The sequence below is a fragment of the Lethenteron reissneri genome, chromosome 11 (assembly GCF_015708825.2).
Source record: "Lethenteron reissneri isolate LAM-NWPU_2019-01 chromosome 11, ASM1570882v1, whole genome shotgun sequence".
Lineage (NCBI taxonomy): Eukaryota > Metazoa > Chordata > Hyperoartia > Petromyzontiformes > Petromyzontidae > Lethenteron > Lethenteron reissneri.
In genome coordinates, this window is record NC_083789.1 from 3,532,013 (window position 1) to 3,559,818 (window position 27,806).

A 27,806-nucleotide genomic window follows, 5' to 3' on the forward strand; every position below is an offset into this window, starting at 1 on the left:
TAAGATCAGCACACTAAATCAAAACACAGGTCATACTTTGCAGCGATCATCCGGAGCGAAACATTTTATTTTAGTCCACTGAATAGCACTGGCAGCAAGGGGTGTACAACTCCTCTAGAGCAGTTTTGAGTGAAGATCTCATAGGTAGTGACTCAAATATCCGGGGAAATCTGGAAAAGTAAACCCGTAAAAACAAAGTTTTTCACTATAAATCCTTTATATGCGTGGCGGCTAGAGTCTTCTCGTCCTCTGGCTTGAGATGGCTGCCACCTATGGGTCAGATGATTGTCTGCCAGTATTAAGCAATTGGTAATTAAATATTTAATTTGTTTTCCCTAAAAAGTGTAAAATTTTGGAGAAAAAAAATTCACGAACATTAATTGTCTCGCACAACGAGTCTGTGTGCAAAATGTCAGCTCGATTGGATCACGGGAAGTGGGTTAAAAAAAACGACCGAAAGATTTGCACGGTCGTAAGCAAGCAAGCACGCAAGCAAGCAAGCAAGCGAACTTAATATAAAGGATTAAAAAAAAAACACAACATTCCAAAGCAAAGCTAAAACACATAAAGGCACAGCCCTGCAAATGCTCGATCATGCCACTGCTACCAGTGTGCTTCGCAGTTGCAGGAAGATTGTACCCTCGCAAGATATTCTACAATGTCCCATGCAGCCTGGAAGTCGAGCTGGGACAATGAGCCAATTAACCACCAAAATTGTCATTGAATTTTTTTTTGTCATCGATTTTACTCAGACCCCTTTGATAAATGGCGGCTGCGCTCACATCCTGCCTCCAGAAGGCAGGAAACCTCATACAAGCCGCCCCCAGGGCAACACAGCTGACGATGTCGTTGACGTCACCAATCCATGCCCATCACCGCCCGTCCAGCGGCACACATGAGAACAGGAGAGACATTTTTGTTAAACGCCTCCTGCGTTTCTTCTCATTTCGGTATGACAGGAGGGGAAAGCATCAGTTTTTGTAACGTGTCATAGTTGAATGTTAAGTTCGTTTTAACTAATCCAAGGAGTCGCTGTGTGAATTGCAGCAACACCAGCAGGATGTCCGTGGATGGGGCATTCGTTTACGCTCCGTTTGATGGCTCGGACTTCACTACCACCACCACCACAGTCACAGCAGTTTGGCGATTCTTCGATTGTCCTTTTGTGGAGCGTGAACGCGCCATCTCCCACGCGGCGTTTGGGCGTGGTGGAGCGAAGTCTACAGTGGTCGTGGGAGAGAGAAGCTCCGGGCTTCCAGTCAATGAGGGTTTTGTCCACAGCCGTCCACGATTCCGTCCCACCAGTGCCAATAATGTCTTTATTTACGTATACTTCACTATCAATCTCTTCTCGTTGGTTTGACTCGTCATTTGATTAATTGTTGGCGTGGGCCACGAGCCAATGAGTCCTGTGGCGTGGAACTGGGGACTCCACATGTATGGTTTGCAGAGGAAGACTTTGCAGCAGTTAGTGAGCATTGTTGACCATACGGAACTATGCTGATGGGGCCTAAGAAGTACAACAACCGGTCCACAGTTGTCTATCACTGCATCACTGCTACTGCTGTCAGTCGGCCACATTTGCTCCAAATTAATTTGATGGTGAAAAAGACTACGATGCACTTCTTAAGTAATTGCTAATGACGTTTTGCATATGCGCAGAGGCTGTGTGCTTTTACACATTTTATGCTCCTTGTTTGAAACGTGTGATTTTCCAGCCTGCACCAGTATTCTATTAAGATTGGATTTTCTTGTCAATCACAGATTTGAGTAACGCTACTTGCGTAGGTTTTCGCAGTTGTACACAATCTCTTCCGTAATAATGTCCGACGTTTCGTTCCACGTGATGTGAGCTTCAGGAACTATATTCAGCTACCGAATGTAATTTAAGAAGCTGAAATATTGAGGAACAAGAAGAAGCTTCCAGCACGTGGGGCAAAACTGAAAACGCAATGTCCGCAAAGTTATACAACAGCACCCTCTGCTGTACATTTCAGGGATGATCAAAAAGTTATTGGTCTGATCTAAGTGACAGGTTAAAGGACTGTACATTTTCCAATGATTATATTCTTCAAATTGTTACTTCGTTTCATCGTACCAATTGATTACATTTGTTTACAAAACGTTAGAAAGCAATGTGATTCTGAGTAATCTGAAAAACAGAGAAATATCCGGGGAAATCTGGAAAAAAATCCACAGCATTCCAAAGCAAAGATAAAACACATAAATACTCTTAGGTTTTTTCGATGAAGTCACGTAGGTAAAACATAAAATTAAAAGTTAATAAAAGTAATAATGGGAATAAAATAAAATAATAAATCACGACGTTTCGGAGGCAACACAAGTCTCCTTCATCAGGTGGGACCGTCACAGCTAAAATTACTGCATGCAGTAAAACCCATAGAGGCACAGCCCTGCAAATGCTCGATCACGCCACTGCTGGCAGAAGGGCCTCCACTAGAGGCAGCTCTGGAGGGCATTTGGCCTATTCCTCCACTCTGAGCAGACGTATTGGAAGAGATAGGAGTACCCACACTTTACCCCACCACACACAACCTGCCAATCACCTTCGGTGTACCCATATACTCTGCTGGGTGGACGGATGTGGTTATTCGATTTCTGGTGGGAGATTAAGAAACTTCCACCGTTGTTTCAACTGCCGTACCGAGATATGGAATCGAACTGGATTATTGCAAATCCATTGCGCTAACTATTGCATCACGGCACCATCCCGAATCCAAAGTAATTCGAATCGACTCACTTGAGTTAGCTCCCATTACTTCCCGCATGTTTCCACCTTAAAGAACCACTTGTAAAGAAAGTTATTTTCAAAGTGATCATAAATAAGTGATGCGTGATGTGAATTGATAAGGGATTACATCTTGGCAAAATAAATAAACTAGGAGGCCTGAATTTCACTGGCACTGCAGGATTTAGAAATATAAGTTTTTCGGTGAGGTCAACTATTGCTCTCAGAGTTAGTGACGGATTTTTCCATCACCCTTCACCGATGTCACATGTCGGAACATGTAAGAAGATTTGAAGATGTTGAACAAAATTGGGATAAAAGTGTGCACGAAAACACGGAGAGGTCTTCTTCTTCCACGCGTTTGTCCGACTCATGTGGGATCCGTTGCTACCCTGTGCTGTGCCATCTCTCTTTCTGCTTCTCGGCCCACCGTTACCGATCGCACCACATCGCCCCACCTCTTCTTCTGCCTTTCTCGTGATCTCTTTCCTTTCACTTACATTACTTAAACCTTCTGACCAACGTTATTTTCCTGTTGTTTCTCTGCATCACCGAACCACGCCGGAACCTTTTCTCTCTCTCTCGTCTTCTCTGTGATCTCTACCACCCTGAGTCTTCCTCTCGCGTCTTCATTTCTCACCCTGTCCTTCCTTCTTCTTGGTTCTTTCGGTAAAGTCACGTAGAAGGGAAATAATAAAATAATAAAAATAAAACAGAATAAAATGCTATTGTATTTTATTGTAACATTTTATTATGTTTTATTTTTATAATTTTATTATTTCCCTTCTACGTGACTTTACCGAAAGAACCAAGAAGATGAATCCCTGCAGTCACGAAAGCTTTAAATCGAAATCTGTCCTTCCTTGTTAAACCCAACGTCCACCGCAACATCCTCATCTCTGCGACTGCCATAGCTTGGTCCTCCCTCTTTCTTGTGCCCCAGTAATCGGCCCCATACAACAGCACCGGCCCCACCACCGTCTTGTGCTATACACTACACTATACACTACACACTTTTCCCTTCACACTACACTATACACTACACACTTTTCCCTTCAACATAACTGGGACCCTCTTATCGCACACCACACCGGTCATCTCTCGCCATTTCAGCCATCCAGCCCTTGTTCTTGTTCTCGTCTCTCCTTCCAGTGATCCTTCAGCACCACATCGTTGCACCCAGGTACTTAAACTCGTTCGTCTTCATTAATTGGTCACTTCCAATTTGCGACGCGCCTGCATTATTTCCACAGAAATTTGCAATCATGTACTCCGTCTTTGTCCGACTGATCCTCAACCTATTCCCTTCAATATTTTGCACCCAGATCTTCAACTCATCTTCCACTACCCCTCTGCTTTCACCGTATAGCACAGGGGTCGGCAACCTACGGCTCCGGAGCCGCATGCGGCTCTTTACGGGCTGCTTCTTGACAATATGTACGTGAGTACAGTATGTACTCAGATGCATTGCGGCTCTTGAAATACTGAATTTTGTACCGAATTGGAAAGAAATGGCTCTTGTTATTTTGGTTGCCGACCCCTGGTATAGCACAATGTCGTCTGCAAAAAGCACCCACCAGGGGGCTCCCTCTGAATATCTTTCGTGAGTGTCCATCACCAGGATGAACAGGAATGGGCTTAAGAAGAACCTTGCTTCAATACCGCTTTGACTTGAAAGCTCTCCAACACCCCACAGCCGGTTTGCACGTGCATTTGCCCTCCTTCATACATATCCTGGATCAGCCGGATATATACCCCAGGAAGACCTATTCTTCTCATACACCACCAGATGGGCTCTTTGGGCAGCACAGAGAGGTGCGTGCATGAGATTACACCGAACTACAGGAAGAAGAGCCCTTGGGTTAGGGTAGAAACGCAACTCATAAACATAATGTTGACGTTGATTTGAAGCTTTCGTGACTGCATGAAACCATACTCTTTGGTTCTTTCGGTAAAGTCACGTAGGTATAAAATAAAATAAAATTGTGATATTTTATTTGATACCTACGTGACTTTACCGAAATAACCAAAGAGTATAATGTTGGGGAAACAAGTGAATTTGTCTTCGGCAGGATAAATCGCTAAATGGGATGACGGCTGATGGACGCTCAAGAAAGGTGATGGAATTGCGGCTGAATGAGAAAAAACGCCATCACCACGTAGATAAAGCGGTGATATCAGCGTGATATGCAGAGGCGAATTGAATTTGTAGCATCGCAGAGCTGAGGGATGGTGGTGGCTGCATGGTAAGCGTCTCATCTCGCAGTGTGGCTGATATCGAAAGCAATGCTGTGTTTCAGATCTCTGCACCAAAACTGTCCCACGTGCAAAGTGTCTGCATTTATTCCTGAATGCTCTCCAAGACCTCTCCTCGTAACTCGTATTGGGCATTTAAATAATGAATATGCACCATGCATTAACGATTTCAATGTCTGCCCTTTCCTATTGGCTAACACTGACACTATACACCTTATGGTGTAAACATAAATTCACATTACATTTGCAAATTGCTGTGCGTAGCGTACATTTTTAAGTTGTAGATTTGTAGCGATCCGAAGACATTCAAGGTAGGTTTATATCGGGTGAACTACACTTGGATGTTGTAACTTGTAAGCGTTCTTTATTCTTAGTGGACGCAAAGTACAAAGATTAGAACATAAAACATTCCCGAAAGTCGGGGGCTATTTGTTGTAAGCGTTGTTACGAGGCAAGGTCGTACTTTTATTTACGAATCGATTCTGTTTTATATTATTTATTAAAACAAGATACAGTATACAGGGTAGAAAACAAGTTAACAGAACGCAACCGAGCCATTATATAACATCATTTTGATAAAAACGTACAAATATAAAACACTCCAGGCATCAATGGATCGTTCCACGCATATTCGCTCGCATCCCCGTCAACCCCTCATCAGTGCCCTAGCTTATTACACACCAATTTAGACCCTATCGGTCACTCCGTGCCCTTGTAAATCTCAACGTTTATCCTACAAAGTCCCATCACAAGGTAGAAACTACAAACAAATAGACAAAAACATGTGTTTGCCCGTCTCGAGACGGCTGTACGCCGTACGGACCCAAAAGCTCAATTTCCCTGGACCAAGAATCGTGGTGACCCTTACTCTTCGGTTCTTTCGCTAAAGTCACGTGGGTAGAAATGAAACAAATCACGACGTTTCGATCGCAACACAAGCAACCTTCATCAGGTGGAACAACCACAGCAATAAAATGCTGAAATGCTAAGATGCTGAACACTTCAGCATTTTATTGTTGTTATGAGGCAAAGTCGTACTTTGTTGTTCCACCTGATGAAGATTGCTTCTGTTGCGATCGAAACGTCGTGATTTGTTTTATTCTATTTCGACCCACGTGACTTTACCGAAAGAACGAAAGAGCGTGGATTGATGGCCCGTATGGATTGACAGATACACGTTCGCGTCTCACTCCCTGAATCACACACACACACGACTCATGTGGCCTCAAACACATACCTACAGTGGATGTCTCACCAATCAAGGGGCTGGGAAACCCACCACCGTCACGGTCGCTGCCCACCACTCTCACTAACATTGGCTGCTGACATTTGGGCGACGCCCATTTCAAACCTTTATAAACAGGTCCCTGCGGGGTGGGCTGGCAGGAACGAATAACCAAAGAATATAAACATAATGTATTATTACACTTGTTTAGCCAGGAAAGCGTCACTGAGTCTAAAGGTTTTTGTAGGGTCCTGCCAAGTGTTTGCAGTAGGGGGCGATGTTGCTACACGGACGGACGGACGATATAATCTCTTGTAGGCTGGTTCACTTCGTTGCTACCAGTAACAGTTTACCTTTAGAAAATCTAACCCCCTCTTCCTGGTGACGAACGCTTGTGTTGCGATCGAAACGTCGTAGTTTTTTTGTTCTTTTCTTTGAACCTATCTACGTGACTTTACCGAAAGAGCCAAAGAATATGCTCTAGAAGTTGATGAGTGCAAAACCTGGTTTGGGGTTTGACTCCGGACCTACAGGGTCAATAAAATGCCGTACCACTTTGTCAGAAGCCAGTAGTGATTGCCCTTTACTGAGACTGGGCAGCGCGATTGTAATGTGGAGTGGGCATCAGCGGAGGTGAACGTTGCCTCAATGATTGTTTTTGAGCAGAGAGACACTGACTTATTGATTCAAAATAAATATCATTCTTCTTGGCTCTTACGGTAAAGTCACGTAGAATGGAAATAATAAAATAATAAAAATAAAACATAATAAAATAATTCTCACGACGTTTCGGCCACAATGCAAGCAGCCGTCCTCAGGTGGAGAACAGGTCTGTCAAGACAGAGTTCTTATATATAGCTTGGTGAGCCTTACCTGGTTCAAACAAATGCTTAAATCGTTTTTTATTCAGTTACTTGTCGTGGAGGTAATAATACCTATTTTCTACTACCCAACAGTGCCATGCTGGGACCGTGCTGAGCCGGGCCAGGTTGCATTTCCACTGCAGAATAAGACCCATGCCGTCGTGCTGTGTTAGAGATGTACTGTACTGTAACATGATGTTATTTGCCTCCACCACTGGCCCTACTTGGCCCAAAGCCATATTCATGAGTCTTGTGAGGCGAGCGTAGTGTGGTTTTGTTTCGGCGCGACAAATATCCAGTGTAAACCCACTCACGACCGTGAGCGCCCCTCGCTCGCTTGGCTCAAATGCCACTGGAAAATAAGTATAATTTGTGTTCTTGTAATGAAATTACAGCGATGAAATGGCTCAAGTTTACAAAACACCCCATCGTTACCGTCAAGGTCAAAATCTGAATATTTATTTAGAAATATGCACTTATTATTATTTATACCGGAGGTCATCAAAACAGTCATTTTTGTGTCACTCAAAAACCAGACCTGGCTGCGTTTTGCACATGACACGAGTCAACAGTCTTGTGCTGAGCAAGATCCCCTGTGACATCAGACACAACGACTCTCCTGAACACATCCATGTCAGAAAACTGAATCGACCGGATGACACAATTGAGGGCACCATCCCCATCGCAGCTGCCACTGACAACAACTTCACCGAGGCCTGATTAAAAGACACCAGTGGCAGAGGTTGTTCGCTGTGAACTCCCGAGATTGGACTTGGCGGCAGGTTCTGCAGGACAAGTCGCCCGTTTTTAGCTTCCAGCTTGGCGATCTCATTTTCCAGAGCGTTGCATTTCAGCTGCCACTCCTGGCAGTTCTGGCAAGACTGCAACTCGGTCTCTTCTTTTACATCACTGTGGTGGTTCTGTACGTCGAAGTAGTCCTGCTCCTGCACCTGTGTTGAGAAAATATCGAGGCAAAGGCCTTAGGCAGGAGTTGGAATTGCACAATACGTATCCAGTGCATGTTGGACATCTTTCGCACCATGTGTAGCCAACCGTGCTAATCGGAGGTGTATGGTATGTCGCTGAATGTATATACATGACAATGGTCTTCGAGTGCTTTCATGATGAGACCATCCATATAAAGAAACAACCATGATGATACAATGCATGTTGAGAACAACCCTAATAAGACAACCTGTAAAAATACTGTATCCAATAAAATTCTAGGTCAGTTGCTTTTTAAAACGTGTGAAGAAACAGGAGTCTCCTTACAAGCTTATGATATGATGAAACTGAAATGTACACACAGGTGAATTTATGAACACATTTTTACTTACTGTACTGTAATCTGGTCGGATCAGAGCTTGGACGATGTGGGAGTTTTTCGAGTCTACAAGGTGAGCCACACCTTGCCGACAAAGTGTTTGATTACCCACAGAAATGCGCCACTGGCCAATGAGATAATGTCGGACACATATTTCTTCTCAATGAGACATTCCTCGTGTGACCATTGCTTACTGAGCCCACCACCGATGAAACTATTGTCAGGTGAGATCATCGCTCGTGAGAATAGTTTTTTCGTGAGAGTGAAATAACATCAGGACTGATGCGGAGTCGTTGGAGAATACAGCCGCAACTGGAATTTCACGAGGTCTGTGGCTACATGAGGGCCTACCACTGCAAAATGGCCCGCAATTGACGTTTAACAATCAGTCACTGCTTGCATCGTAGCCACACTAATCGGCAACACTTAATTTATGATTTTAGTGCCACTGTAGGACACTTCTTTCTTGCAGTACCGGAAATGACTGAGGTGTTTGTTAATGAGTAGCCCCACAAATGTATTTTTAAAACACTCATATTTGGCCCTCGGTAAGTAAAAGGTTTTGCACTCTATAGTGAGAACACTCCCAGCAGAGGTGGTGTCATCCCATCGGGGCCATAAACAGATATTATTTGTGGATGCATTACATAAAAACATAGATTATTTGCTGGACAAGCTGCATAACTCAATTGTATCACTGTTGTGTGAAACAATTATGGCAGTAGACCAATTAAAACCATATTTTAGCAGTGCTTTTAGAATTACGACATAACCAAAATCTGAGTTCAAGCCAATACGGCATAAATCCGGGATCCCATGAGATATTTGGTAGCTCTGAGCTTTTGCTTAGATTACTTAGACACCATCCAGGAATTGACCATCAGCAGGGCTCTGCAACCCCGGATGCGATGACCCTCCACGTTTGAGACAAACACGACGTAGAGAATCCACTCCCCATGCAAATGCCAGGTGCACATTTTACCCGGGCCTCCGGCACGGACGTGGGAGCGGGCTCCAGGCTGGGCCTCCTGCAGTCCGCGTCCATCAATGGCACACGCCGCTGCACCAGCGCCACGAGGCGAGCCAGGAAGTCGGGCTCGCGAGCATCGAGCCTCGTGAGGAAGCCCAGCCGCTCGGGGACGTTGCACGGCTCGAGGAGCACGGGAACGACGCGCCTGTGTGTCGCGCACACGTGCGGCCACTCGGTTACCGACTCAACTTCATGACGGGAGGCGGACGGATGGTTCAGATGTCAAAACGCTCAGCTGGCCCTGTCGAGAGCCTGAGTTCAGTCAGGCGTTGGTTCTTTGGCCTTTGATTTCAAACCGGGTTCTCAGGTGGTGTGTTAAGGAGTTGCTGGTCTCAGCCCAGTCAACAATGGCATCGCAAACAAATGTTACATTACATTTAATTCTGCAATTTGTCTAAATTCCAGCTTTCAGAATACATAAATAAAATACTTTACTGTCATGTGATAAACATTTCATGTTCACATGTCACTCTCTCACTGGTTAGTTCATCCGTGCATCTCACCTTGTTCACATGTTCATACATGATTTATATTCTGATGACATGAACACAACCTCACTGTCCACTCTAATATCCTGTCCTGACACTGTCTTATCTTGCATTTGTTCCATATATTGGCAAAAAAATGCCATTGGCAGTAAAGACTTCAGTTTCAGTGTGCACCTCCTCAAATCTCTCGTCTCCAATTTCCAGGTGATTCAAAATATCGCCCCGAGACTTCTCACCCGCACCAGTAAACAAGACCGCAGCACCTCAGTACTGTGATTGCTCTACTGGATCCCAATTGAATCCCAGATCAATTGCAAAATAGCATTCATTGTCTTCAACATTATCCATGGATATGCCTCTGCCTACATCTCATCTCACTCTACTGCCCTCCACACACACACACTCCCCGCTCCAGCATCTGGTGAAGTCCCAGTCAACCGTTGCCTCGTGGGAGTTTCCTCGTTCTCCCATTTCCACTACAATCCACATGGTCCATCTACCGCCTCACCTTGTCCACCTGCCCTCCCACCTCTCAACATCCACACATCACTCCATCCACACGTCTATCCGGCTCCCCCCATTCTCCAGGTCCACGTAACTCCATCCACATATCTACCTGGCTTCCCCCATTCTCAAGGTCCACGTCACTCCATCGACACGTCTATCCGGCTCCCCACATTCCCCAGGTCCACGTCACTCCATCTACACGTCTACCTGGCTTACTCCATTCCCCAGGTCCACGTCACTCCATCCACACGTCTACCTGGCTTCCCCCATTCCCCAGGTCCACGTCACTCCATCTACACGTCTACCCGGCTCCCCCCATTCCCCAGGTCCATGTCACTCCATCTACACGTCTACCCGGCTCCCCCCATTATCCAGGTCCACGTAACTCCATCGACAAGTCTATCCGGCTCCCCCCATTCCCCAGGTCCACGTCACTCCATCCACATGTCCATCTGGTTCCCCCCATTCTCAAAGTTCACGTAACTCCATCGACAAGTCTATCCGGCTCCCCCCATTCCCCAGGTCCACGTCACTCCATCGACAAGTCTACTTGGCTCCCCCCATTCTCCAAGTTCACATAACTCCATCCACACGTCTATCCGGCTCCCTCCTTTATCTAGGTCCATGTAACTTCATCCACACGTCCATCCGGTTCCCCCATTCCCCAGGTCCACGTCAATCCATCCCCTGCGTCCACTTGCCCTCCCACCCCTCCACCGACGCACGTCACTCCGATCCACCCCGTTCTCACCTGTTCCTCTCCAGCACGCACGTGGCTTGCGCCGAGTTGGTGAGCGCCAAGATGGTCTCCAGATCGCACCAGCCGCTCTCCAGGAACCCGAGCGAGAGGACCAGCAGGATCAGGTGGGAGCTTTGCACCGCGTTGCAGACGTTGTCAACGATGGCCATGCCCGGGACGAAGTCGCGACTGCTCAGGCACACGCGCAAGTTGTTTGGGGCCGCCTCCATGTACTGAGTCACTCGCTCGGCCCATTCGTCGTCCTCTCTGCTGCAGCATAGGTATGCGTCGTATGGTCGCTCCGTCATCTTGTCTTGAGCAGTGCGTATTGGTCGTTGTGTCCACCTGTTGCTGTTGTTGACTGATGTATTCACGTGGATGGTGATTTTTAGCTGAGACTTTGCGAGGTACCGTAAAAGGCTTGCTACGTTAAGCACTCGTCATTTTCTCTGCGAATCATTGGTTACTATTTTGTACGTATTTAGATGGGTGTATTATTTTGTTTTGCTCTTGTGTGTTGTACAGCGTTCTCAGATGCGATATACAATTTTATTCGTATCGATGTCTCATCAGTTACGAATTCCGATAGAATGAATTAATAACAAAAAGGTACAATACTTACTAATTCAAGTATTACTTCTGTTTTGTCAGTAGTTTGTATATTTTATTTAAATACTGTCAAAGTATTTATCTCAATGGCTAAAATGCTTGGATGTTTTTTCTTATTAGTTATTGTCGTATTTGTATGTTTTCATTTCAGTATTTTATACCTGTCCTGATGTAGTTAGGTCATCAATTTAGATTTAAATGTACGGTGTTATACTTGAAATACTCGTTTACAAATCAAACCTATCGATTCATTAGATTGTTTTGAGTCAACATCGATCAATGCAGAAAACGACTTTAAAAAATAAAGCGGTAGAATACTTTACTCACGGTACATCGCAGTTGTTAACAATAAAACAAGAACAATCCAGCACCTCATGTGAGCGCCTACCTATTGCAGTCCACTGCCAACTGAAAGAGTTGCATCATTGACAAATACTATTCAACGAGTTAATTTAATGTCCAAGTACCGCCCGTCACGTTGTTCTATCTGCGCGTAAAGGTAGTTGCGTTGCTAACGAGCAGAAGCAGCACAACGCCGAGGAAGTGCTGTATTCTGAAAGTATCAGGCACCTCACCTTTTTGTGTGAGCTCTGACGTCACACGCCCCCTTCATCACCACGGGTAAACATCCCACTCGACGTCACACGTTTCGTTTCAAAGGTCACCTACCTGTGCCAAATTGTAAATAGATTTCTGCCATATTCCTGCAAGGAGTTGATGGCATTTGTAGATTAACAAAAAAAAGCACACTGAAAGTGGGGTGGGTTAAAAGTTTTGCATATTACATTGAAGCTGCCAATATGGATTTATACTGTACATAGTGCCATATTGTGTAGGATTTTCATTGAAAACATTGATGGTATTGGCTTTGGATATTTAGTCTGTTCTATTAACATGGACATCAGCTCACAATGTAATGCATTCCAGTGCAACTTAACGTCACAGGGTATGGGTTATGGGTGTAGATTAGATTTAAGACTAAGTAAACCCTGAGCTGATTTCTAGTGTTTGGCGTAGAACCTGAGAGTTTTCTGAAATGTGATTAGGGTTTATGCTTATGAAATGGGTTGGAAATTACGTGAGTTATGTAGGGTTATTTTCAGAGCTAAGGTTAAAATTCATGAGGCTATAGGAGTTTGGACTGTTGTGTGATGAAAAAAAAGGCAATGATGATGGCATGATTATGATCAGTTTAACGAGTAGGCTTTCGCGACCAATATGCATAATTACAACTAGCTTCATCAATTACTGGCGAAACGTCGTACTCAGATTGTAAATGTTGTGGCTTAGCTCTCCAACACATCATTGTGCTGTACTAGTGACGAATTGGCATGTTCTGTTTACCTGACAACCGTTACTAGTTGGCTGTGTCGGCTGGTGGCAGGTTTTAACGACACATTTATATTTACACGATATAACGCAAAAAAAAACCTCTTATGGATGGTCATGATCACTTGTTATTCTTCTCATCATCATCATCGTCATCTTGGTCATTGTCTATCCACATGCGTCGATTTGTGTTATGGCTTCCTGTGGATGTGTTGCCTTTTTGTCTGCGGGTACCCCGATTTCCTCGCAACATCCAAGAACATTCACTCAACTATATATAGCGTCGGTGAAGCTTTCTTGCGTGGATAGCATCATATTGTAATCGGCAGCAAGTCATGCTTATTCAAGAAAGGTCCCCTTCCCCAGTCGTGGGAAATAATATGAGCTTCTCTGTGTTAGTCAGAGCCTGTTGAATGAATACATTTGAAGCAAGAATGGCGTGGGAGGAGGCAGGGAGGGCAGGCAGAAAATGCCACGGTGAGAGATTCCACCTCTGAGGTGCAACAAAAAACCTGGCCGTTTGAGGGCAAGAAAACAATCTCACTGATTGGAAGCTGTGGTGAGCTACTTGCAGGATGTCAATTGCATCGTCAAAAGCGCTGTTTTGTTACGGCACTGACGCCGAACCGGGACTGTGACCTTCTGGGAAAACTCAAGAGATTTCCCGAGACTGCTACCTGGCAAAATGAGGACAGGTGGCAACATCTAGACACGGCACTGTTATTCACGTTGATTTATTTTTTTAGGGGGCCTGTGACGTGAACTTCGTTTTTAGGGGGGTCATCTTACTGGGGCTTGACTATAGCCCCAAAGCTTCTTCATCACGTCACCACGTCAAGTCATTGCTCTATTGAAGACGAAGATGATGAGGAGGACCTTCAACAAGTCATTGAGCCCAGACCACAATATTTCACTTGTCGGTACTGCCTGAGGTAGAAGTACATTGGTGGTTTATTTGTTTTACAATGTGGCCATTAGCAGTGGTTTATGTGGTAACCGTTTGAAACGAGTTGGTCATGAGAAAATAAGCCATAAATCGATACGGCTGAAGTTTCACAGCCATCGGTGGTTAGAAAATGTCTGTTTTGGTCCATGGACCAATCCTATTAGAATGCCATTCCTGATTGCCCCAACCGAATTGGGTGAATAGGAAGAAAGTTGTTGACACTGATGTGGTCGTGGAGAAAGCCGTGTTCTGGGGACAGCAAGAGGGAATTTACGAGAGCGGTCACCATCACTTCAATCAAATTGATGGATCGACGTAAAAATGGTCATTTTTCATGAAAGTAAATCTACCCCCACATTCTCCCTACAGTTGGGGAAACCCCCTTACGAGCCACGCCTGGTGTAACGTGGCGTGGGCCAATGGGTGCGTGGCATTCCACACACACCATGCACACCCAAAGGCGCCTGTAGTGCCGGTGTGGTAATATTTCTCGTGAACTTACTTTGGCAGTTGAATATCATGAGTTACAAGAGTAAATAAGGGAAGGGAATTGATTGTGAAAGTATAAAATGTCAACAGTACATGGGAATATGCATCCGCAGTTTTGTAACACTTTAAATTCACAATAGAATTCAAGATAAAACGCTTATATAAAAATATTTACTTGCAAAAACTAGTAATTTGAAAAATCCTGTGCTTAAACGCAGCATTGTATTTATTTAATCAAATTATGACTGACATCAGCGCCTCATATCCCCATTGTACTGTACTGTGTTTTTGGCAATGACGTGTTTCTGAAGATGCTCCATGTCAGCATAAAAAACGTGTCTTAAAATAAAGTTTCGGTTCTTTCCCTCATTCCACAGAGGTTGCATCACTGTTTTGGTTGCCATGACTCCTACATTAATGTGAATCATAAATATCTGAGTGAGTCATCACATGCACACTTGTTTGTCGACTTTTGTCAGAGTCTTGCTTATAGTTTGAGGGTTTAAAATGTGATTTTGCCCATCGTACGAAAAAAGAACTACAAATTAGAGTACAGGCAATCCCCGAGATACGAACTGTCATAACATATTTTTTTTTAACCGTCCAACTTGCGAACATTCGGTGGCATTTACGAACCGATCTGCGGCACTATTTTGTTCAGCGGAGTTAACCTCCGCGAAACGTAAGCAGTCCCAATATCCTCCCAGAAACGTCGCTTTTGACAAGCAAGCCCGCAGCAGGACTGAAGGCAAGTGAAGAGAAAATTGATTTTATTTAGTTTTAGTTACTCGACAGTATTTATTTCAATGTTACATGCAAATGTAAAATATTTCTTATGAGTCTAACAATGCCTCCATTTATTTGTTTAACCACAACACATGCTGTGACACTGACCATACAAACACATTCCTGCGGAGGGAGCTGGTAGGAACGTTGGGTTGCTCGGTCAATGGCCAGGGTCAACGGCGGCGTGGTGTATTCCGCAAATATGCCCGACTGTGAGGGCGGGCACAAGCCGGCGTGAGTAGGTTAAACGTTGAGTTTTATAAGGGCACCACGGGGTGACCAGCCCCTCCCCACCCAGCCCCACCCAGCCCCTCCCCACCCCACCCAGCCCCTCTCCACCCAGGCCCACCCAGCCCCTCCCTCCCCACCCAGCCCCTCCCTGCACGACGGACACAATACTCCCCTGTGGGCTGGTGTAACCAGGAGGTTCCTACGAGTATTAAATATTCCGAGTTCCGAGATATTAACAAATCGACTTACGAACGGGTCTCAGGAACGTAACTCGTTCGTAAGTCGAGAACTGCCTGTACTAGACATTGACTGTGACGCTGCATATTCAGATCAGACATGTAAGCACATTTTATGGAAGGTATTTATTGGGTTATAGAAAGTATACATAGTATAAGTAAATAGTTCAGGGTCTCAGGAACGTAACCTAAGCGGCCGTCCATATATGACGTCACGCACCTAGGGGGGGGGGCGGGGTCAGACATTTGTAACGATGTGTGACGAGGGGGGGGGGGGACAAATGTGACGTCACGTCAAAATGCGCATCTTTAAATAAATATAGACAACACGTTCTACTTAATTAAATACTATTAATAAATGTTTTCTCCTACAACATCAAAGTGCAGCGCCACATTAAATACGCACTACAATGACAATAGTTTAAAGCGATTTGAAGCATGTGTTTTTTTTGGGGGGGGGGGGGGACAGAGCTTTGTGACCTCATATTTGAGGGGGGGGGTCTGACTTTTTGTGACACCGTGTGACGAAGGGGGAGGGGGTCAAAAATCGTGTGACGTCATTTATGGACGGCCCCTAAGTCGAGAACTGCCTGTAGTACCAGACTTATATACTGCGAATACATATGCAGCTCAGACGTATACCGTATGCACATTTTATGGAAAGTATTTATTTAGTTACACAAAGTATAATGTGTATAAATCATTAGTTAAGGGTTGTCCGCTCAAGATGGTTACGCAGGACGATTATTTTGGTCAACACAACTGTGTTTGTTAAAGTGATTAAGTGCCTAACAGTGCTGTTACAAATACAGTAACGCACTGTGCCGTATATATAAATGACTAAGTAATTTGACACGATAATCTTGAACATACGACTACAACAACAACAACGTATGTTGCCGTCCAGCATCAGCTACGTATTTGAAAATTGCCCCGAGGGTAAGTTGAGTTTTGAAAACATCGATCGAAGCCGCGGTGCGTGACGCCCCAAGAACAGCAGCTGCGTTGTCTTCGAAACAGCTTCGCGAGTGGCGTCTGTGAGTCGTAGTCGTCTCGTCCGTAAGTCGGAGGCGCCTGTGAGTTGTCTGTGAGTCCGGAGTCTGTGAGTCCGCAGTCGTCCGTAAGTCGGAATCGTCTCGTCCGTAAGTCGGAGTCGTCTGTGAGTTGTCTGTGAGTCGGAGTCGTCTGTGAGCCGGAGTCGTCCGTAAGTCGGAATCGTCTCGTACGTAAGTCGGAGTCGTATCGTACGTAAGTCGGAGTCGTCTCGTCCGTAAGTCGGGAGTCGTCTGTGAGTTGTCCGAGTCCGGAGTTGTCTGTGAGTCCAGAGTCGTCCGTAAGTCGGAATCGTCTCGTCCGTAAGTCGGAGTCGTCTGTGAGTTGTCTGTGAGTCCGGAGTCGTCCGTAAGTCGGAATCGTCTCGTCCGTAAGTCGGAGTCGTATCGTACGTAAGTCGGAGTCGTCTCGTCCGTAAGTCGGGAGTCGTCTGTGAGTTGTCCGAGTCCGGAGTTGTCTGTGAGTCCGGAGTCGTCCGTAAGTCGGAATCGTCTCGTCCGTAAGTCGGAGTCGTCTGTGAGTTGTCTGTGAGTCCAGGAGTCGTCCGTAAGTCGGAATCGTCTCGTCCGTAAGTCGGAATCGTCTTGTACGTAAGTCGGAGTCGTCTCGTCCGTAAGTCGGAGTCGTCTGTGAGTTGTCCGAGTCCGGAGTTGTCTGTGAGTCCGGAGTCGTCCGTAAGTCGGAATCGTCTCGTCCGTAAGTCGGAATCGTCTCGTACGTAAGTCGGAGTCGTCTCGTACGTAAGTCGGAGTCGTCTCGTCCGTAAGTCGTCTAGTCCGTAAGTCGGAGTCGTCCGTAAGTCGGAGTCCTCCGTGCCAACGCTTGCTCAGGAAGGGGGGCCGTGGGGAGGGGGGCTACCTGCTGGCAGCCCCCCCCCCTCTCTGCTTGTGACCCACCTACCGCAAACCACCTCGGCCATGAGCAAGGAAATTTGAGTTTGTAGGTTCGTGCGGCGTACAGACGTTTCAATACCGTCTATTTGTTTGTGGTTCTCCCTTGCGATGGGACTTTGTGGGATGAACGTTGACATTTGTAAGGGCAGGGGATGACCAATAAGGTCCATCAATGACGTCACGCACCTGGGGGGGGGGGGGGTCAGACATTTGTGACGATGTGTGACGAGGGGGGTGGGGTTGCGAAATGTGACGTCACGTCAAAAATGCGCAACTTCAAATATAGACAACACGTTCTACTTAATGAAATAGACTTTTTCATAAATGTTTTCACCTTCAACATCAGAGTGCAGCGCCACATTAAATACGCACTACAATGGCAATAGGTTAAAGCGATTTGAAGCATGTTTTATTTTTTGGGGGGGGCAGAGCTTTGTGACGTCATATTTGAGGGGGGGGTCTGACTTTTTGTGACGCCGTGTGACGAGGGGAGGGTCAAAAATCGTCCAAAATCGCGTGACGTCATTTATGGACGGCCCTTAAGGGGTTGACAGTCATGCTCAATGATGCAAGCTAAATGTGTGATTTTTTTTATAGGAAGGTTTGAAGTTTTACACATTTGGTTCGATGTCAATTGAACCCAAACCATGTTTACTGGATCGATGAAAATATGAAATGCAGGACTGCAGAGGTGGGACAAAGTCATTGTTATGCAAGTCCAAGTCGAGTCTGAAGTCATCAAATTCATGACTCGAGTCTGACTCGAGTCCAAGTCACATGACTCGAGTCCACACCTCTGCAGGACTGTAACGATAATTAAAATAGATAGCGACTGACTACGAAATTACCTGAAATGGATCAGAAACATCTGACAATGGGGAACACGTGGACTTCGCTGGATCGTGATATCGTTTTTACACGCTTTCATTGAACTCACTTTGTCTGTTGTATCCTCAAAAAAGAAATATTGTAACTCAATTTCTACACACTTGCCAATGTGCTATCGACTGCAAACTTCGTATAGCTATGTCATACTGATGACAACACGATATTCTATCATAAAAAAAAAAATCCAAAACATATATTTTTAAACTTTTTACACGCTTTTATTTAACTTACTGTATGTGTTGTCGTATCCAAAAATCGTGTAACTCAATTTCAACCGTATTCCCAATGTCGTATCGACTGCAAACTTCGTATAGCTGTGTCATACTGATGACAATACTATGTTCTATCATTAAAAATAATATCTATTTTTAAACAATCTTTCCAACGGCTCTAATTGTTCACGCTCAACTGACGTTGCCTGTAAATCACCACGTGGTCCCTTACGTCACGGCAAGCCTCGGTGGAGCCACGCCCAGGGGCGGGGGATGTGGAAGGAGGGGAGGGGCAGCTCGGATAGTACATTTCATTAAAGCGTGTTTTAAAAAAAAAAGTATTTTTAAATATTTTATTTCCTACTCTTTCACACTGGCCAGATGTCTTGGAAGAAGTGAGAGTACTCACACTTTACCCCACTACACGTGACCTGGTCCAATTGACATGTCATCCATTTGAAATATCTATCCTCCCTGAATTTCATAGCATTTAAAATATGTAGCTACAATCTTTCATTGACTTTTTGATAAATCTGATGCATGTGGTATTAATTTTAACGTACGCATCTTGACTTAAAGCTTTCGTGACTGCAGGAATTCATATTCTTTGGGTCTTTCGGTAAAGCCACGTAGATATATAAAATAACCTGAAGACGATTGCTTGTGTTGCGATCGAAACGTCGTGATTTAGATATTTGTTATTGCTGTGAATCCAGCGACCTGAGTTCAATTTCCAGCCATTGCTAACAAAAGCTACCAGTGAAATGCGAACCGACTCTGCCCCTCCCCCCACTTCACCAAGCCGCATTGACCAGGATGGTGAAGTATGGTCAAACAACTCCCATGGCCTACATGGCATGTGGGGAAGCCTTCATCTTAGGGCGCAACAGTGGCGAGACGTTATCTACCTCGCCTGGTATGCAGGAGGTCGTGGATTTGATCCTGACCTGTACGCCTGCTGTATATTTGGAGTTTGCGTGTTTGTCTCTCCCCGTGATCTCGTGGATTTTTCTCTGGGTCCTCCGGTTTTTCCCGTCCACATTTAGGAACATGTGCTTAAGAGTATTTGGCTGCTTTAAATTTCCACGCGATAAGCCACTTCGTTGAACTGTCACTTGTGGGCAGGTCACTTTTGAAAAAGAGCTGTACATAGCTCAGTGGGCCTTATCTGTTAAAATAAAACAAAGTTTAGTTGAGGATTGACATGTACCTGTATACAAATTCCTTGTATATGTGTTGGACGTGAAACAAGTTGATTTACAATATACTGTATTGCGTATGTTCAACGTTGAGGAAGTGTTTGTCATTCAATGCCCAGTGTTATTACGACACCAGTAGAATGAAGCCAGGGTAACACGCCCTGTGAGGTCATTACACGATAGCACGACCCATTGACTGACATGAGGAAAGCTGCTTTAAGCAGTGAATTTGGAAAGGACTTTGAATTGTGATTTCTTGTTTCCGTAACTAGCGAGGAGAAGCAGTGTCCTGTGGGAGATGTCTGGAGAACATCTTCCACCCCACGGGTGGACTCGTCATGGAGGACGTGGACAAGGGAGAGGTCACGGTGGACGAAGACATCACAGCACTCACTCCGAGGTCATTTTACTGATGTCCATTAATAATGAATGTGGGATACTGCTGCGGGTGTAATGGTTAGCAAGGGGCGCCATTCTGATGAGATGTTAACTGCCTCGCAAGGTATACAGGAGGTTGTGGGTTCGATCCCGACCCTGATGCTTGCTATATATTTGGAGTTTGAATGTTCTCCCCGTGGTTGTGTGGATTTTTTTTCCCCGGTCCTCCGGTTTTCCCCTCCACATTTAGAATCAACGTGCGTCTAAGAGTACTTGGCCGCTATAAATTTCCACGCGATAAGCCACTTGGCGTAGCCATCCTTTGCACCACCTGTGTTTTCCCCGCTGCGCAACATGATCTTGCGTTGTAAATACTGTCGGGGTCAATTTTGTGACGCACTGTATCGTTTTTTCCCCGACCCAAAACGGTGGCGAATTAGAACCCTGACGTCCGCTTATCGAAGACTCTGTCCTACGCTCTGCGGCACGGGGCACATCGACTGGGCCTTCACATGGGCAGCGGTAAACACCACTTCATCGCACTCGCACTGCCGCCAAAACTCCCCTCGTCTGTGGCTGTTGTCCGCGGCCCCGTGAATAACGCGTGGAATCTCTGGTATCCACACCTTTTCGTGGAGACGAGAGGAGTTCGTAGATTTGCAGGACGTAACAGCGAGGAGTGGCACATGTGATGGGGATGTCTTCGTCGAGCAGGAAAACATATCTTTGTCCTTTTCATTTGTCTTTGTGTGTGTGTGAGTGATGGCGAGTGTGTGTGAGTATTATGGTGAGTGTGTGAATATGTTGCTGGGTGTGTGTGTGTATGATGGTGAGTGTGTGGTTGTGTGTGTGAGTGAGTATGATGTAACTGAAGTGTAGCTGTTAGCGCGCTGCGCTACGACCCTGGTGACCCGGGTTCGATTCCCGCTCACGGCCAATACCAGTGACGATTATTTGAACCAGTTCTGGGCCTCCCCTAGGTTGAGTCAGCCTCAAATAAGTACCTGGATGCGGTGTGTGTCACCCACCCGTGTCCCACTCCCGTGTCCCACTCCCGTGTCCCGCTCCCGTGTCCCGCTCCCGTGTCCCACACCCGTGTCCCAAACCCGTGTCTCACTCCCGTGTCCCACTCCCGTGTCTCACTCCCGTGTCCCACTCCCGTGTCTCACTCCCGTGTCCCACTCCCGTGTCCCCTGCCCGTGTCCCACTCCCGTGTCTCACTCCCGTGTCCCACTCCCGTGTCCCCTGCCCGTGTCCCACACCCGTGTCTTACTCCCGTGTCTCACTCCCGTGTCCCACTCCCGTGTCCCACTCCCGTGTCCCAACTCCTGCAGATGGATTTGTGGACGTGCAGGAGTTGCTGGCCCAGCGTAGCCTGGCTGGGTGCGAGGAGGCGGATGTGAGGAGAGTCGTGGAGTCCAACGACAAGCAGAGGTTCGCTCTGCGCGCCCACCCAACTACGGGCAGCCTGCAGATCCGCGCCAACCAAGGCCACTCGCTACAGGTAGGCGAGGGTGGGCACGTATGTGTGTGTGTGCGTGTGTGCGTGCGTGCGTGTGTGTGCGTGTGGTGAGCGGTAGTGCAGCGGTTAGCGCGCTGCGCTATGAACCTGGCGACCCAGGTTCGATTCCTGCTCACGGCTAACACCAGTGACGATTATCTAAACCGGTCCTGGGCTTCCCCTAGGTCGACTCAGCCTTAAATGAGTACCTGGTGCGGTGTGTAAACATCGCCACTGGGGAAACAAAGGCGGTCGGGCATGGTGCTGGCCACCCACCCCCTCGTTCGTGTACCGTTCCGGCCTTCATAGGTGCTCGCTAACAGCACTTGCCCGTACAGTCTGTTAAGGCTATACGGGGGGTCTTTGTCTTTGTGTGCGTGTGTTGCGGATCGTAGGGTAGCTGTCATGCAGCAGTTAGCGCTACGCTGCGCTACGAACCCGGCGAGCTGAGTTCGATTCCCGCTCACGGCCAACACCGGTGACGATTATCTGTACCAGTCCCGGGCCTCCCCTAGGTCGACTCAGCCTCAAATAAGTCTATCTGGTGCGGTGTGTAAACATCGCCACTGGGGAGACAAAGGCGGCCGGGCGTGGTGCTGGCCACCCACCTCCTCGTGTGCCGTTTCGGCCTTCATAGGTGCTCGCTAACAGCACTTGCCCCTACTGTCTGTTAAGGCGACACGGGGGGATCTTTGGATCTTTTTATCGTTGTTGCTGATCGCACAGCCTCCTTAGCGTGCCCGTGCGTGTGCCTCCACGATGCGCGTGCCGATACCAGGTGGAGGAGCTGGAGCTGCAGCCCATCGCGCTGCACGTCTCGGCCTTGCCCGAGTGCGTGGTGCACGGCACCTTCGCGCGCCACTGGCCGTCCATCATCCGCGATGGGCTCAGCCGCAGGGGACGCGCGCACATACACATGGCGCCGGGAGAACCGGGAGCGGAGGGCGTCATCAGCGGTACCGGCGCACGGACCGGCTCACCTCGTGCTCCGCTGTGTCGCCGAGCTGTAATAATCGTGGTCAGCCCTTTGTCAATCCACCGCGGGATAATGGCCTCCCCACGCCGTGGCATGGAGGGTATTTAAACCATAACGTGGGTTGGTGAATAAGGGGGTTGGTTCGAATATCACTCGCTGCTGATCTTAGTCATGGCTAAGAACCAAACTCGGGCTTCCAGGTTAATAGCACAGTGCGCTAACCACTGCACCTCCGGTCCACCCCTCCGCCTCGATCGTTACCTGTGTGAAAACTGCTGATGGGTAGGCAGACTTTTCGTTTTAAAGCTTTCGTGACTGCAGGGATTCATCTTCTTGGTTCTTTCGGTAAAGTCACGTGACTTTACCGAAAGAACCAAAAGAGTAAGATTGTTGCCTGAAATCCTGTGTACTGACATATTACGTGCATAGTGTTTTGGATGTTTTAGTTCCTACATTTCTGAATTATCTAAGTATTCTAAATTAGAGCATATTCTCCGACAGTCCGTTTCTCTACATTGTTTACTTAATTACACAAAGGCTTTCAATACCATCCGACGATGTGATAACCATGCCTGCGTAAAAATAAAAGCGTACACATTCAACGAATAGCAGCAACTTTGAATGTCATGCATTGAACTTTTAAATGTTGTCATTTCAGGAATGCGAGGGAACTGTGAAATCGCAATTTATATTGACATTGAAAAAGCTTTGCAAGGTAAGTGGTAATTTTCTCACTCTTTGGGTATTTTTCAGCTAATCCGATTTCCTCCTACACGCGACATATTTTTTTAAAACACTTTGCAACTTAGTTTGAAAGCGTTGATGCATTAGCACTTTCTCGCTGTCCATTGCTGGGGTGGGGCACGTTAACTGGCGTTAAGATGATCCAATGTGAATAAATGTGTATTAAAAGTTGCGTTGGCTATTAAGGGACGTCTCACCACCTGCCCTGAAAGCTGCCTGTCGCCTGTCGGGGCTAAATGTGGCTAATTGAATTCTTCAGGAGACAAACACACGTTCGAAAGCGTTGCATAATCCATGCCTATGCATCGTACTTTGCCCAAACTTGTTTAAAACGATCCTGGGCAACCATCCCCATGGGGACTCTCTTAAAAAAGTTTTGAAGCCCATTAAAGCTTTTTTGAACGCTGGCATTTTAATCTCAGACCACATGTTTTTGTATATTTAATTTCAAAGTACATGTCTACGTGACTTTTGTTTCAAAATTGCATATTTACAAAATAGTTAGCAAAATCTCAAATGCCCTGTCGCCTGGTTGAATAAAGTACAGCAATTATATATACATCATCTGTTCATACTCAGGGCTGGAAAGTTGGAAAAAATTACTGGGAAACTCATAAATGATTCCTGTCCACCCCACTAGATCTTGAAGAGGAGGAGCTTAGGTCCGTCTGTGGGTCTCTGAGTGTGTCTGTGAATATCCGTGTCTGTGGACGTCTGTTGGTGTCTGTGTGTCTGTGGGTCTCTATGCGTGTCTGTGGGTCTCTGTGGCCGTATGTGGGTCTCTGTGTGTCTGTGGGTCTTTATGCGTGTCTGTGGGTTTTTGAGTATGTGGGTTTCTGTGCATGTCTGCTAGTCTCAGGGGTCTATCTGTGAGTCAAAAGAAATGAATAACGAATCATTGATTCCTTCCGTAACGGGTTAAAAATTTCACTCCCACCATGGCATTTCGGGGCATTCCAGCCCATTTCCACCACTGTTCATACCGCATCGTATGTTTCTTTCCGGGTTTGGGTGGGTGTGCTTACGTGGGTTTGGCGTTGCCCGTCTGTTAACGCGTGCAGATGGGATCCCATTTTACCTGCTCGGCCAATGGGGTGATCCTGAGCTCTGGAAACACGCAAGGGGTACTACCCCGACAGTACTTCCAGCGAGTGATGCAGCTCCAGCCCGGTGAGATAGTACTGCACACTGTGACACAAGGGGTGATCAAAACGTCTGTGGCCTGGCATAGCATGCATTGAGTGACCTTGAAGATACTGCCATGTGTCTTGCTTAGTCCTCTTGAAGTGCAATGTACTTGGTCCGTGCGTTAACAGTAGCGTTTGGCAATCGTTTAATCACTATGTCTTTTTGTAAGTCTCATATTCCTGCATGTGCCTTTTCGGTTTCGGACACTTTATTCTCTGTTTGCTCTCTAACCATTCCTCCCGTTCACGAGACTATCCATCAGCTATCTGAATTCATTGAATTATTTGGTAGTTTTGATTCAATAATAAGAGGGTTTTTCCCCTTTTTTCTGGCAACAAATCTGAAACCTTTTTACAAGGATTCATGTCTGCATTAACCACAATACTTACAGTCAAAATGCAAACAAAAAACACACGATGATAATATATGCATTGTCCTTGAAACTGATTGATCCACACCAAGGGACGGCTTGTAAAAAGGTTTCAGTTTTGTTGCCAAAAAAAAGGGGAAAAACCCTATTATTTTATTTTGGTACTGGCAAAGGAGGTCTAATGATGTAGAGTTTTGATTTACTTTTTTTTTGTGCCTTTGTCTCCCCATGCCCCCTCGTGGTTGCGAGACAGAGCGAAAGCAATTACCGTTGGAGGGTGACACGCCCAGTTGAGCCTGTGGCCGACACTTCCTTCCCCAGGGTCATCAAGATCCCTACCTGGACCTGACATGGAAGATTCAAATGTCTTACCGTTGGTATCCCGAGGGAAAGGCCCACTGAGGTTGCAAAGCTCTTTGTCAATGGTGATACCCGTGGAAGAGATGGGTACAAGATTTGCACGGCAGACATTGAATGATTAAAAAGAGCAGCGGTATTGAGGCAGTGGGCCTGCTCCACATCTTTCTGCCCCCAGCTTTTCGTAACTGGTTTAGTTCACGTCGACGGTGTGACGGGCCCACGTATTGCTTCAATAAAAAAGCTGCATTATAATAACATTTCATGCAACCCAAACTATGGGCCGTACGGTAAACCACTCGAGTATGCGTACCTTCAATGGAGGAATAGCAAAACTACACCACTGCCCTCCTTGCTAGCAGACCTCGATATTGGCATTTAGCTGCCGAACATATTGCCATCATACGCAAGAATATAATACGAAACACATTTTGTGCATACACCTTGTACAGTACTACATTACCAAACTGTGTATCGTTGAGATGTCAACTTGCACACTTGAGCACACATTCACAGAAATCACAGACCACCCAAGCCTGAGAACGTTGATAGTTTAGTGCACTTTGTGTATTGTCGAGTAGAAATAACATCTGCCGACTTTAGCTGTTAAGTCCAAGCTATTTATTCAATCCCAATTATCTCAATTGTTGAACTTCCAATGAGTTGACTTTATTTTAACCGGGTGAGAGACCATTGAAAGAGACTAAGTTCTATTTTGCAAAATCATCCCCCGAATAGAAAGTAATAAAAATTGGCATTGCAACGACTTAGTCCTGAAAACCAAATAAAGACATAACACACAGTCGTAAGATCAGAGTATTGAATACGTCTAGAAAAAGTTAACTGAAAGTTAAAGAGATCAGGCACGGTTGGCTTCGTATGCTGCGAAATAAGTTCAAGACACAAACAAGTCTCAGATCAAAGAGGGCGTTGGGATGGTGCACATCTTGAGCCGAGAGCCCTGAGCCGTTTGTGGAAGTTCTGCATTCTTATGAATTAATGTGCTTTACTTTCATCGCGTGAGGCTGTACAAAATACAGTAAAACCTTGGATTGCGAGCATAACTCGTTCCGGAAACGTGTTGTAATCCAAAGCACTCGTATATCAAAGCGCTCGTATATCAGTTGCGATCACGTGACGCTCGGCAGACAAAGCGTATATGCGTACTACTCGTATTGCAAGACCTCGTTTATCAAATTAATATTTATTTAAAAATTTTGCTCGTCTTGCAAAACACTCGCAGACCAAGTTACTCGCAATCCAAGGTTTTACTGTAAATACTTTGACCGGTGAGTGTCACTTTTATTTTACTTTCGATTTTGCCCATAAATCCCTTGTGATGCATTTGTTCGTGCACGCGCATGTGCGGTACACGTGTCTCGCCACGTGGCGGCGCTAGACGGCCAGTGTTATTATTATTCCCCAACGAAACGGGAACGCAACTTCCATCACGATGTTATTCGGTGACGTTGCGTTGGCAGTGGTGGTGCAAGCAACAAAGATCTCAACACGTTCGTTGACAATGGTCCATTTACCATAGCGTCGCTAGAATTGTTTCCCCTTTTGAGGCACTGTAATTGGCAAAAGTTCTGAGCTTTTCGTTGCTTCGATAACCTCCTTGTGAACATATGCATGCTGTACATGAAACATCGACAACTGGCAATAATGAGAAACTTGGCCTCTTTGTTATGTAAAAGTCCCTACCAGATGGCTGCGAGGAACTCTGTATTCAAAGAGGGTTCACGCTTTGTCATTTAAAAGTTCTTGGCAGCTGGCTGTTAGTGGGTCGTTAGAAACTCGTTGAAATTATGCCGGTTATTTCATCATTGTGCTAAGATTCAGAATCTTGATTTTGTCCTGGAGAAATCCGTTGACCTACGAAGCTCTTTTTCACAGATGTCCAGGTGAACAGTAGTCAGCTCTTTGGCAATCCAAGGGAATGAATAACAACGCCACTGTAGCATGATGTTATAAAGGGGCCCTAAATAAAAAAAAATCTACACAAATATTAAAACACATGTTTTACTTGCATAAAGTAATTGTATTCTTTCATTTGCTATACAGCCCAGACAATACGACAAATCGCTAACCTTAAACACCCAGTCGCTCGTAACAGTTCAAGGCAGTATATTACTATAGTTATAGAGCAAGTGCAGAATCACTGAACCGGAATTGATAGCTTGAAATTGATAGCTTGAAAGTATTTAGCGCGGGCCCTTGAAATTGTGGGGCCCGTGGCT

At 45.9% G+C, this 27,806-nt stretch overlaps 2 protein-coding genes across 2 annotated transcripts; one reads left to right on the top strand and one right to left on the bottom strand.

Annotated features, from left to right (window-relative positions):
* Positions 1 to 5,352: 5,352 nt before the first annotated feature.
* On the bottom strand, positions 5,353 to 12,320 carry TIRAP (TIR domain containing adaptor protein). Its single transcript, XM_061549823.1, has 3 exons — positions 11,194 to 12,320; positions 9,400 to 9,592; positions 5,353 to 8,043 (listed from the first exon to the last, which is right to left on the bottom strand). The coding sequence occupies exons 1-3, from the start codon at positions 11,487 to 11,489 to the stop codon at positions 7,615 to 7,617; spliced, it is 918 nt and encodes a 305-aa protein (XP_061405807.1). The 5' UTR covers positions 11,490 to 12,320; the 3' UTR covers positions 5,353 to 7,614.
* A 4,074-nt stretch (positions 12,321 to 16,394) lies between these two features.
* Positions 16,395 to 27,584, top strand: TRPT1 (tRNA phosphotransferase 1). Its single transcript, XM_061549824.1, is given in 9 exon segments — positions 16,395 to 16,746; positions 20,325 to 20,452; positions 20,871 to 20,952; positions 21,765 to 21,934; positions 22,710 to 22,887; positions 23,566 to 23,622; positions 24,713 to 24,732; positions 24,734 to 24,821; positions 25,463 to 27,584. Coding segments are annotated over 9 exon segments (810 nt in total). The 5' UTR covers positions 16,395 to 16,700; the 3' UTR covers positions 25,504 to 27,584.
* The last annotated feature ends 222 nt before the right edge of the window (positions 27,585 to 27,806 follow it).